We start from the raw sequence: 13,984 nt of genomic DNA, 5'->3' as shown, positions 1-13,984 counted from the left end.
ATTAACTGATCAAAGAGGTTTGTGAAACCCAGTTTGATGTGAAGCCATGAGCCTAGAAATCTGGTATTCTGGCTCTCTTTTCTATTAGAATACATTATTATTGATTACATACGAAAAATGTAGGGTCATAAAGGCAGTTACAGTCCTATAACAACTGTGCCACCTTCAGAGAATTTTTTACTCCATGTCCTAGAAGGGACATTTTAACCTCGAAATCAAGTGATTGCTATGAGACAACTTTCCCCAGAACTTTGGGATTGTTTTGTTTTCCATTCGTATTGTCCAATTAGAGGAGAGAATAAGCCAGTGGGTGAGTCACCAGGAAGCAACATCACAGACTTAATGGTAAGAAACAGACTCATCACCCAAAGTAAATGAGAGAAAATGTGAATCCAAATTTTCTGCAAATATTTATTATACATAATCAATATCTCCTACCATTAGGGAATATGGTATTTCTCCATTAAAAAATGATTTTTTACCTAAACAAGCTAAAGTTTTATTTTTTAATCTAAGGAATAAGACAGTCTTAATTTTAACCATTTTAGAAGATAATCTATTAAAAACACATACATATCTTTGCCTTCTCAAACAGAAAAAATGAATATGTTTACACTTTCTTTGATTACTCGTGATTATTGTCAATATTTACTAATGTACTGTAATTTAGAGATTATTAAGGTAATGGAGGCTATTTGCCTCTATTAGACTAGTGCCTAGATGAATTTATTAACTATCTCTTTTCAATTTCCAGAGCTGGTCTTTTGCCCTGCCCTCCAATTTTTATATTGGGCCTGGGTAGTTTCTTTTTTGAGGAGGTGGGGCTTGATAAATTCTGAGGTTATTTCTAACATAAGATCCTATGACAATGTAAGGAGAAGTCCAATACCAAACTTGTTTAATTCATCACTAAATATTTCACCCTATTTTAAACATTCACTGGTCCAGATATTAGACCCAAAGCCTCTTCTTTAAAGTTACATATGCAGGCTTTGTGACAGCTATTTTCTTCCAGATAATTAACACAAAATTCTTTTTAAGTCATCCAGAGCATTCTATTACTGCAGCACAAAACGATGCAGACATACTGGGTTTAAAACTCACCCACAAGAGTCTGGTCAGTGGCCTTGGGAAACTGACTTTCTTCATCGAGCAGGGATAGCAGACCCATTGGCTTCTGCAGAAACATATCTAGGAGGGGACGGTTATCTTCATATTCAATCATTCTGGCATTAACACCTTCATTTAGATATTCATTCTATAGCAGGACATGACACATAGAAAAAAATCACTAAAAAAATGGTGAATTGTGAAATTGTGAAAGGTAGCTGGACAGTAATTGCCCCAAATTCTCTTTTACACATATTATAATAAATCGCTTCCTATGAACATTGCCCTTCAACTGAGGCTATCATTTTATTTTTCTTTCCCTGAAACTGAGAGCTCATTGAAGTCAGCAGTGATTCAAGGTAATAATAAAAGGTTTCTAGTCTCTATACCAGAATTATAGACATCTTAGGCTTTCAAAATTGCAAGAGAATATGTTGGTAATGAGCAGTAATAAAGTTATGCTCCAGAATTTATAGAATATCAATCAGGCATATCTTACATTTCCCCCAATTTAGGCCTTTGATCTAGTTTCAGAAATGGATCTCTCAAGAACATCTACTTAACCTCTCAGTCATGATGACATTTACACTGTTAGTAGGGTGGACAACTCTGGGTCATAGGAACAGCCAGTGGCTTTAGAACCAAGAACACCTAGGTTCATATCCAGGCTCTGTCTCTTAACTAGCCATATAATCCTTTGGAATTTTTTTATTCTGTAATCTCCCACTGTCTCATCTACCACATGGAGGAAACCATTTCCATCTAACAAGGTAAATCTATCTAGTACATTAAGAACCAGCTGCTGTTGAGTATACGATAAGACGCATAAAATAAAAACGATGAGTAACAATTAGTCTAAGATCATGGTGCCCACACAACACAGATGTTGATGATCTATTTTACCAAAGGGGAAGAACTGTGCTGTTGCTCCATTTCTATGACTCTTCCCTCATACTGTGCCCCTGCCCCAGGGCTGCACTCTGTAAGGGGACATGCATGACCCCTGGACCACTCGAAGTCATGCTCCCATGCAGGGCACTCACCAGTTCTCAGGTGATAAAGCAGCTATCACTGGGAAGTGTATGAAATAACTCTCGACTAATATGGCAAATATAAAGTGGCAAAATATCCCACACAATTCACAAATATAAAATGACAGGCTATTTTCATCATTATTTTAACTTAAAAAATTTTTTGTTACGTAGGCTCCATGCCCAGCACGGAGCCCAATGCGGGGCTGGAACTCACAACCCGGAGACCAAGACCTGAACTGAGGCCAAGAGTCAGACACCTAACTGACTGAGCCACCCAGGTGCCCCTTCATTATTATTTTAATATATTCTTTAAGTCATTAAATATTTTCATTAAACATCTCATAATAAGGCATCGTGACAGGTGATAAAGGGATGTTTAACACAAACTCCCTGTCCTCAGTGGATTTAAGATCTAACGTGAGTTAGATACTTAAAATGCAAGGTAACATATGATAGAAAAACGATATGTACAACGTACTCTAAGGAGTTCAGAGAAAGAGAATTTATTTCTGGCAACTTCGTGGAGGAATTTAGCCAATGGCAGGTGGGACATTTGATAGTCCTAAACTTCTAATCAGTATTTGGGTGATTATGAAATTGAAATCTCATTTCAAGGGTGTCACCAGGAAAAATAAGTGTACATTTTTAAGACAAAAAACTAATACGTAAAAATTTGGTAGTGCCCATTGACCTAAAAGGTAGCTCACCTGAAAGTCATTTAGTTTATCCAGTACATAAAAATGGAAACAATTTCTGGAAGTTTCACAGCTTTTGCATTTGAAGGTAACCTTGGGAGCAATATGTGGACCCAGAATGACTTTACTAGTAGACGCATCAGGCTGACAGCACATTATAGCTTAAATGACAACTGCAAAGTTCAGAAGAGGTTTTGTATGTTTTGTATAGAAAGCACACAAGGTTAAGGTCTAAATCGATGCATCTGTCATTTCTATTTGCCTGTGTCAAAATCCACGGGACGTTTTTGTGGCAGGTCAGACAGAACAGAGAGGAGTAACGTGGAAAACAATGGGCTCCCCTTGAAGATACTTGTTAGTGTTATGGACTCCAGGCAAACCAACGGAGAGAACACGCTACGACTCAGGATTTACAAAGCACTTTTAGTAAAATGAGTCTGCCTAAAACAATAGATTATGCATTTTTAGAGCGGTTATGACCTCAAAATATTTAGTTATTTTTAAGCGTAAGAGGAGAAAAGAAGCTCATATATCTCTTAAGAAAGTCCTCTGCTATGCCCTGTATGTTAAAAATACATTTAGAGCAGAAGACAAGTGGAGTTAGGGGCGCCTGGGTGGCTCAGTAGGTTAAGCGTTTGCCTTCTGCTCAGGTTGTAACCCCAAGGTCTTGGGATTGAGCCCCGTGTCAGGCTCCCTGCTCGTCGGGAAGCCTGCTTTTCCCTCTCCCTGTGCCTGCCATTTCCCCTGCTTGTGCTCTATATCTCTCAAATAAATCAGTAAAATCTTAAAAAAAAGAAAAGAAAAAGAAAAAAAGTGGAGTTATTAACTGCAATAAAGGACTGTTTAGTATATATAATCTCTGCTCTGTTCAGATGGCCTGAGTTCCCTTTTGAGAAGGGCAGATGAATAACTACTTAAATATAAATCCAGGAGGCTTGGAAATCAGAAGACTTGGATGTTAGGAAGCTTCGTGCCCGAGTCGCGCTCTTGCTTGAGTTTTCAGTGTGAACTGTAAAATTTTAGGACAGAGTGGCAAGAAAGCCCATGGAAGGTGCTCCCGACCCATAGCTCTGGCCTAGAACACAGGGCTTAAGTGTCACCACAGGAGAGATTCTCGATGACGAAGTTGAGTCCTCAGCCTCACACAGCAGCGTGGAAGGGTGGCTGAGAGACGGCAAGCTTCCACATGGCTTGGAACGTTAGCTTTGACCCCTCCGCACAGACTGTCACACAATAGGGGCTGGACCCTCACCTCCTCAGAGAGACCTTCCCCCATCATCCAGACTAATTCATCAACCCCCTTCTTCAGCTGGTCACCCTCTATCCCTCCAACCACGTTTTAAAATTCTTTCACAATATTTCTAGCATTTTTACTGGTTTATTATTCTCCCTCTCTTGTTAGAATGGGAACTCCAAGAGGACAAGCACTTTTACTCACCTCTCTATTATTGAGCTCAGTATCTAGGGAGACCTGAGCATGTTACATAAATAATTGAGTGTTAAGGACTGAACTGCCCCCCACCCCCAAGTTCATATGTTGAGGCCCTCGTATCCAATGTGACTGCATTTGGAGACTGGGCTCTTAAGGAGGTAATTAAGGTCAAATGAGGGAATACAGACGAGGCTGGAATCCCACAGGATGGGTTTCCTTCTAAGAAGAGGAAGAGACCCCAAGGAGGCAACTGCAGAGACTGAAAGCCCCGTGAGGTCACAGGGAGAAGGCAGACACCTGGGAGTGGAGGAGCCGGGCCTCAGGAGAAACCAAACCTGTCCCTGCTTTGATCTTAGACTTCTAGCCTCCAGAATGGTGAGGATATGAACTTCTACTGTTTCAGCTCCCTGTGATATCTTATGGCAGCCCCAACAGAGGAATACATGAGCTTTCTGGATTCCTATTGTTAAAAGTCATTTGAAAAGCTGTTTTCCAGATAGAGGAAGACTGGGGTGAAAACACTAAATCATGTGTGCATGCGTAATCCTCAGCTTCTGATTATAAATGTAATAATGCTCATATAAAATTTAACATATGGAAAAACCATGAAGACCTTAAAATTCACCTACAAATTCATCTCCTCTAAATACTGTCTTAACATTTAGTGGAATCTTTTCAGTCTTTCTCTACGCATAGTATTTTTGATAATAAAAATCACACTATTTATTCAATTTTAATTTCATTTCCTTTGACAAAATGGAATGGAGGACACATAATTGATATATTTTCATGAACATTATTTGAATGGCTACCTGAGATTACATACTATAGTTTTTTATTCCATTCTCTTATTTGAGGACATTTTAGATTACTTCTTTAACTATTTTATTGATTTTTTATTTTTTTAAGTACTCTCTACACCCAGTGTGAGACTTAAACTCGCAACCCTGAGATCAAGAGTCCCATGCTCCACCAGCTGAGCCAGGCAGGCACACCCTATCTATTTTAAATAGTGCTCTGACGTACATCTTCTGTATTTTGGATTTTATCTTTAGGACAGATTAGCTGGTCAACTTGTGAATGTTTTACAGGCTCCTGATGAGCATTTCTAGACCGACTTTTTTCAAGCTTGCAGCAATGTGCTTTCTAACCAGCCCTGCATACATAACCGCTAACTTGCGACATCTTCACCAGCACTGAATATTCGCATTAAAAAACTTTTCCAGGTATTTTTGAGAGGTGAAAATGATAGCGTATTGTTGTATTTGCATTTCTTTGATTCGCTCTTAAACTATTTAAGAAGACCGTTTGGAGGGGGAATAAAGTAGATCTATGCTTAGCACATATTACACAAGGCCTGCTAGCTACTATTCGCAGTGTTACTATTCTGAAACAGATAATAATAAACATAATTTAACTTTTTCTTGGGCTCGGAGATACCATCACACCACTGTCCGTTGCTGTGATATTGCGGAGGATTCATGACGCTAGAGATCAGAGTTACACAGAGGAGAAGCTCAGGGGCTTCACTGAAAACATCCTCCATGTCAGGTTGACTTTTGTTGCTTTGTCTCTTTCTCATTTGTTTCTACATGTTCTCCTGATCATGTGCTATCTCTATCTTCCTTAGGAATTTATTCCTGAGGACACCTGGCTGGCTCAGGTGCCTCTTGATCTCGGGATTGTGAATTTGAGTCCACGGTGGGATTAGAGATTACTTAAAAATAAAATCTTTACAAAAAAAGAGAAATTCATTCCTGAAGCTGGATTCTGAGTGACTTTCCTGGAGGAAATTATCTTCTTTTTCCTCCCCCAGCTTCACTGAGATATAATGGACATATAACATTGTGTAAGTGTAAGATGTATGATGTACTGACTTGATAGACTTACATATTACAAAATGATTAGCCCCAGAGTCAATAACTACTTCCATCACATCACTAACTACCATTTCGTTTTTGTGGTGAGAACATTTTAGACCTACTCTCTTAAAACTTTCAAGAATATGGCATGGTTTTATCGACTGTAATCACCACACTGTACATTATTAGGTCCCTAGGACTTATTCATCTTCAAACTGGAACTGTACTCTTTGACCAACATCTCCCCATTTCCCGCAGCTCCCAGGCACTGGGAATCACCATTCTAGTCTCTGATTTTCACTTAGCACAATGCCCTCAAGTTTCCATCTATGTTGTCACAATTAACAGGATTTCTTTCTTTCTCATGGCTAAATAGATTCCATGGCGTGTGTGGTGTGTGTGTGTATAATATTCTCTATCCATTCCATCTTTTGACAGGCACTATTGTTGTTTCGATTGTGCGTAATGCTGCAATGAACGTGTGAGTGCAGACATCTCTTAAGAAATCTTGTTTGAATCTTCTTTGGATATATACCCAGAAGTGGGATTGCTCGATCATATGGCAGTTCTACTTTTAATTTTTTGAGAAGCCTCCATACTGTTTTCCATAGTGGTTACAGTGATTTATATTCCCACCAATAATGCACAAGAATTCCCTTTTGTCCACACCTTCACCAACACTTATTATCTTTTTTAATGATAGCCATTCTAACAGGTGTGAGGTGATAGCTCATTGTGGTTTTGATTTACATTCTCCTGATGATTAATGATGCCAAGCACCTTCTCATGTACTTATTAGCCATTGGTGTGTCTTTGGAAAAATGTCTGTTCAGATCCTTCGCCCACGTTTTAATCAGATTTTTTTTTTTCTCTTGAGTTGTAGGAGTTCTATGTTTTGGATATTAACCCCTTATCAGATAGATGATTGACAGATATTTTCTCCCATTGCATAGGTTGCCTTTTCATTTTGTTGATGGTTTCCCTTGCTGAGCAGAAAGCTTTTTAGTTTGGTATAGTCCCACTTGTTTATTTTTGTTTTTGCTGCCTTTGCTTATGGTGTCAAATCCAAAAAATTATTGCCAAGAATGATATCAAGGAGTTACCCCTTATGTTTTCTTCTAGGAGTTTTATAGTTTCAGGTCTTGTGTAATAAATCCCACTTGATTATGGTATAGGATAGTTTTAACATATTGTTGTCAGGTTTGGTTTGCTAATATTTTGTTGAAGATTTTTGCATCTATTGCTCAGCAGGGATATTAGTCTGTAATTTTCTTTTCTTGTAGTGTCCTTGCCTGGTTTTGGTATCAGGGTAATGTTTGCCTCATAAAATAAGTTTGAAGTTCCCTCCTCTTTTATTTTTTTGGAAGAGTTTGAGAAGAATTGGTATTAATTAAGTGTTTGGTAGAATTTACCAATGAAACCATATGGTCCTGGACGTCTCTCTGTTAGGAGATTTTTGATTACTGATTCAGTCTTTTTACTAGTAATCGATATTTTCTATTTCTTCATCATTCAGTCTTGGTAGGTTGTATGTTTCTAAGAATTTGTCCATTTCTTCTAGGTTTTCCAATTTGTTGGTGTATAACTATTCATAGTAGTCTCTTATGATCTTTGTATTTCTGTGATATCAGTTGTAAAGTCCTTTTCATTTCTAATTTTATTTACATCAGTCCGCTCTCTTTTTTTCTTGGTTAGTCTAGCTGAAGGTTTGTCAATTTTATTTATTAAAAAACAAAACAAAACAAACCACAGCTCCTGGTTTCATTGTTCTTTTCTATTGTCCTTTTAGTCTTTATTCTATTTATTTCTGCTCTGATCTTTGTTATTTCCTTCCTTCTAACTTTGGGCTTAGTTTGTTTCTTCTTTTAGTTCACTGAAGTATAAAGTTAAATTTGTTTATTTGTGATTTTTTTCCCCCTTAATGTACGTGTTTATTGTTACAAATGTCCCTTTAGAACTGCCTTTGCTGCATCCCATGTTTTGGTATGTGGTATTTTCATTTTCATTTGTCTCAAGATACTTAGCTTTTTCTTTTCATTTCCATTTGACCCACTGTCATTCAGGAATACACTGTTTAATTTCCACGTATTTGTGAAGACAGCCTACATCACCATGTAAAAGACAGACAGGTCCTACCTAACCCCCCAAAGCACCACCTTATCATTATACCATGGGAGAATACTTTCTACTACCATTTGATAGTTTTATCTGAGTATCAAGTTTCAAAAAGATTTTCCTGAAATCACCAGGGTTTCAATCAAGGAATTTGGCTCAAATGATATTTTTCTTTTATAAAAGGTGGACATAAGTAGCGACACGGGCAATGGGGTCTTTCACAGAACTTACGCCTGTGAAATGAAGTCATATCCCTTTCATGTAGGTGAGTATATCGTTTGACACTGCTCCATAGTTTCAGCTATTTTAGAATCTTTGGGGCGCCTGGGTGGCTCAGTCGTTAATAAGCGTCTGCCTTCAGCTCAGGGCATGATTCCAGCGTTCTGGAATCGAGCCCCACATCAGGCTCCTCTGCTGGGAGCCTGCTTCTTCCTCTCCCACTCCCCCTGCTTGTGTTCCCTCTCTCGCTGGCTGTTTCTCTCTCTGTCGAATAAATAAATAAAATCTTAAAAAAAAAAAAAAGAAGAAGAAGAAGGTGGGCCTGGGGAAGGTAGAAATTAAGACAAAAAGAGTCCCTGTCCTTTAGCACAGAGCTAAGAGTCTTTCTGCCTTTCCATTCTAACCCTGAGGTCACATCCTAGGATTTCTTTGCTGGTGTTATATTTTCTTTTTCAGTTGTTCCATCTGTTAGTTCTACATCCTTCTTTTCAGATGGTTTCTGCTTCGTCCAGCATCCCAGTCTCTGCCATCCCAGTCGCTGCCTGTCCCAGTGCTGATGTTCTCTCCAGGTTCCTCCTTTCTGGCCTTATGTGGATCCCCCTTGGCCTTTCATGTGAAAGACTGCCCCCCCCCTTTTCCTTCCTTCCTTCCTCCCTCTCTTCCTCTTTCCTTTCTTTCAAATCAATGGAGCACCCTTTCCTTCACATGAGGTATTGTTAGGTCTTTGGTTCTTCTCAACTTTGCTTATTTGTTTGTGAGAAGAACCCCAGATAGGTATCAGAAGATCCAGATTCTGGTCCTGGCTCTGTTTCACCAGTCTGTGACTTCCAGCAAGTCACAAGGAGTCATTTTTATCTGTGACATATAGATGATCTGCTTAGGTTTCTTCTGGTTCAAACATTTCAAAATGCCCAAACTGCCTGAATGTGTGGTGAAACTTAATGAATGAATGCATAAACATTCTGTTGATAGAACATGTGCAAGGGGAAAGAAGCCACATAAACACATTTATCCCCTGACATCTTATTTTAGTAAAAGAATTCCTACTCGCCAACTGCTCATACGAGTGTACACATGTATGGAAACGTTACCCACAGTGGAAAGAAACCACTGAGAAGAAGTTACTTATTCTAATGATCTTCATTCTAGGAAAAACATTTTAAAGGTTGAAAATCTAGGATTCAGGGTGCTATCACTACTTAAGGTGAGTTGAGTATTTTTATTATAGTGAAAAAAGAAACTGTACAGCCTTCCATTTTGAAATAAGTTCAAAGGTAAAGAAAAGTTGCAAGAATAGTACAAACAACTCCCATGTGCCCTTTCCCCAAATTCTCCAACTGCTAGTATTTTACCACATTTACTTTATCATTCACTCTCTTTCTATATATACATAGTATTTTTAGTAGTAACATTTCACTGAAGTAGCTAAATATTTGTAAAAACTAAAAATGAAGAAAACAAGGTGGTGATATGCATGTTGTAAAAATCTAAACTCTTGATGTAAAATAAAAATTATTTAAAATCTGTTTCTTCCTCAAGCGGATCTCAATGATCCTGTTGACTTTTACATTAATGTTAATAGGAAGCCATAGGGAATGTTGATCATCATTAACTTGGGAAGACATAGGTCATCGATTAAGAATTTGACAAGTAATGAGAAAGTATTTTGGGTAATTTGTAATAAAACAAACTTATTTTATTTTACATATATTTAATGAACTTTGGAGGAAAATGTTCTAAATGGTGTTTCCTGGAGCAGCTTCCTTTTTCAGAAAAACAAAGAAACAATGTACGTTAAGGTGAACATCTTAACCTAGAAAACTTTTTGTGTATGATACTTATTCTTGAAAACTCTTCAAAAACCACAAAAGATCTTACAAATTTATATTCTACTAACAGGTGATGGGTATTGGCTTATGATAAGGAAGAACTTCAATTAGGAATTCAGAAATGTAGTTTTTTATATAGCAGAATCTCTCATCTTAAAATATTTCTCCTCTACTGTCACACTGAGGTAGTTACCAAAAAATTTTATTTCAGTTTTGTCAACAGTATGCTCTAACCTGACATGAAGAAAATTAGAGTCACTGAATGGATCTATGCTTCCTATTATGTATTTTTTAAAAAATTATAGCATAATGAAAATATTTTTTTAAATGCTTTGAGACAATACTAAATTATCAAAATAAGTACCACAAATCCCCACATCACATTAAAGGTGCTGACCCAACTTCATTGATAAAAGAGAAACACAGAGTGTGTAGCATGGGGGTGGGGCAAGGGATGAGGGGGACACGGGAGCCCAAGCGGCTGCCTGCCAAGAGCCAGCAGGAGAGGACCACACGTTCACAGCTGGGAGCTGCTATAGGGATGCTCCACACATATCCAATCACTTGGATATCAACTTCCAAACTCACTTAGTATGTGAGAAGTTTAAGGAACATTCGTATGTGATCTCAAACAGTAACCCAAAACTTGACTGAGCATTTAAAGAGCAAGATTTGTTGTATCGAGGGTTTCTTTTCTTTTTTTTGTAAAGATTTTATTTATTTATTTGAGAGAGAGAGCACAAGCGGGATTAGGGGCAGAGGGAGAGAGAGAAGGACAAGTAGACTCTCCGCTGAGCACAGAGCCCAACGTGGGGCTCGACCCCACGACCCTGAGATCATGACCTGAGCCGAAGTCGGACGCTTAACTGACTGAGCCACCCAGGCGTCCCTTGCTGTCTCAAGGGTTTCTTAAATGCATGGTTGTTTTAATGCTTAAAGAAAATGCCTCTAAATGGCCTTTATCACTTGGAGAACTAAAATAAGACAAATGCTACCACCACTGCACACACATGGCTTGTTTAATGGGGAAGAAATTTGGATATGAAATAAAAATTCACACTTCACAAGCAAAATAATTTGAAGACATTTATCAGGGGTCTATTTTGAATTACCCACATTTTTTTTTATCAGCTGACTGATCTTTTTACTTTGTAATATAAAAAAAGTTGAAAGTGTAGATACTGTATAATGAATGAATTTTTGTTTTTTGTAATTGCCACAAATTATGTGTTGGAGCCCATATTCAAAATTCCAGAAGCTTCAAACTTGAGGCTACAAACAGCTGGAGATGAATACACATTGCTTACTGCCAGGAAAGCCAGAGCCATAATTGCGGATACTGTTTCCATTATGTGCTGTAAATGGTTTCCTGCTTATAAAATGACTTCTGACTTTTAATGCTAAACCCATGGGTGGACATATAAATGATATATGTAACAGCTTCTCCTTGCACAGAACAAATCTTAATAGCTCATTTTAAAAATGAACTTTAGTTCAGTTAATAGCCAGAAAGATGTGCTGTAGGAACAGATAAGAATGCTTATCTTAGGTGTAAGATGTAAGCAGGAGTATAAGCAAGAGGAGCGAATCTTCAAGATTCTAGAATAATGCTTTGTAGGACACCTAATGGCCCCAGAGAACAATGGCATTTGTTCCAACTCAAACTCATGCCCGTTGGTGACTCATCAACGGTTGGTGGTTCATTCTCCTTGATTTGAAACAAACTTCTAGGGAACAGGGTTCATTTCTTTTGAATGTGCTACACCACAGTCATCACACCATAGTGCTCAATTAAAAGAAAGGACAAAACCCACCTACCACAGCCTCAGCATGACTCTAACTTGAAGAGAACTTCAAGCTTCTATCACACTTTGATTACTGTTGTGCTCGCTCTCACATGGAAGAAAGCCAGAAAACAAACAAAAACAACCAAACAAAAGCAAAATCTTGGCTACACAGTCAGTGTGGAGATTCAGTGTGAAGGCTACTGTAAAAAGATGCCTCCCTTATCAGGCATGAGCTTATATGTTTGCTGTCTTTTGAGATGCTAACTAAAAGCTTTCTGAAAAATATGGGAGTAAACAGTGTGCATCAAAATAATACTAATACAAATGTAACAGGAGGCTGACATATGAATACCTTATTTGTGGAATTAATAAAATTGACGGAAAATGATACATTTTTCAGTTGCAACTCATTTAGAAGAGTTCGAATCTTGAATATTAAAAGATTAAAACTATACTCTTAATGTCTATTTGTAGGGGTGGAGACTGTGATTGTTATTTAGTTTTCAGACCATTGTTTTAAGATATAAATTGTCCCTTTAAATTTTGTTAAAATCAATATATATAAAACGGTTCTTCTAGCGCTGGAAAAGTATGGAAGCTTCAAATATTATGAACATCAAACTCCAGAAAAATTTCAGGAGCTATGTGTTATTTAAAACTATCCACCCAGCAAAATATGGATTAAGTCAGTGCCATAAACTCTAGCTAAAAATGTTTTACTGTAGTCTATTGATTATTGTTTTAATGGAAAGCAATAGGGGGCGCCTGGGTGGCTCAGTCAGTTAGGGTCTTGACTCTTGACTTCTGCTCAGATCTTGATCTCAAGGTTGTGAGTTCAAGCCCTGTATTGGGCTCCATGCTGGGCATGGAGCCTACTTAAAAAAAAAAAAAAATAGCAGAAAGCTGGCCCTGCACACCTGGCTCAGAATCACTCAATGATAACATTAACAATAACAACAAAAAGAAAGTAATAGGAAAATGATATTCAAAATACCTTCATAACCAACTTTGCTGGATGGAGTGTCTCACTGTATATTACATATCAGTTGAACTTGGGCTAAATAAGAAAACCCATTCAGGAAGCCTTTATTTATGTCCCAATGTTGTAGGACTGCTTGTAAAGATAATGTTTGTTGGTTTAAATAGAACCAGAAGCTGTCTCATCCGTGAAGGTGTTGCCTGAGCCTCGTGTCTTGCTCAGATTGCCCAGATTATTCGCATGTCCGTGAAACTGAGACCAGTATGTCTTAGTGATAAGCAATAATGGCATTATTAAATCAAGAAGCTCTCAGGTCCAACCTATGATTATATTTGACCAAGGAAAGTGTGACCATGGCTTTCACTAACGATTTAGCTCGATAGCTGTTTCTCATTTATAGAAATCAGGATAAGCATGTTCTCTACCTACAGCTAATACACACAGCTTATAGTTGGTATCTCTCAGCTACACTTTTTGCATTCACAGAGAAGTGACAGAGTAGGGGGGAAAAAAACCAAACCAAACATGTGCACCCACATGTTAAAATCTAGAGAATCACTGACTAATCCCATATCCAGCAGATCACACATTCGTCAACCTGATCACTCAGCTGCCAATGCCTGGCCTGTAAGATTATGTTGTGCATGAAGCAGGGATTCTTGGGTTGCTACCCTAGCAAGGCGCTTGAAAGGATTGTGAATGGCCTTAATTCCTCCAACTGCTTTGTATAATCCTGGATTCTAGTTGAAATTTTAATTTGTTGGGGACAATTTTGAGTTGTTTTGTCTTGAAAGCCTCTCAAGGATATTTAAAAGAGCCTTTCAGAATAGTTTCATTTGAAGCAAGCCCAAAGGCAAAAAGCATTAAAAGCATTAGGATCACGGATAAAATTCAAGACTATCAATCAAAGTGCACTGTAAAC

General features: G+C 38.0%; 1 protein-coding gene across 1 annotated transcript in view; it reads right to left on the bottom strand.

Annotated features, from left to right (window-relative positions):
• Positions 1-13,984, bottom strand: part of MYO3A (myosin IIIA) — a 215,172-nt gene that overhangs the window by 67,512 nt on the left and 133,676 nt on the right. The window contains exon 19 of the mRNA XM_040645303.1: positions 1,105-1,258. Within this exon, the coding sequence (XP_040501237.1) occupies positions 1,105-1,258 (154 nt within the window). The remainder of the gene's footprint in view (positions 1-1,104; positions 1,259-13,984) is intronic.

The sequence above is a fragment of the Ursus maritimus genome, unplaced genomic scaffold, assembly GCF_017311325.1.
Source record: "Ursus maritimus isolate PB19 unplaced genomic scaffold, ASM1731132v1 scaffold_31, whole genome shotgun sequence".
In the NCBI taxonomy this organism is placed as follows: Eukaryota; Metazoa; Chordata; class Mammalia; order Carnivora; family Ursidae; genus Ursus; species Ursus maritimus.
Note: the sequence above shows the minus strand (reverse complement) of the source record. Positions and strands in the feature narration are given on the sequence as shown.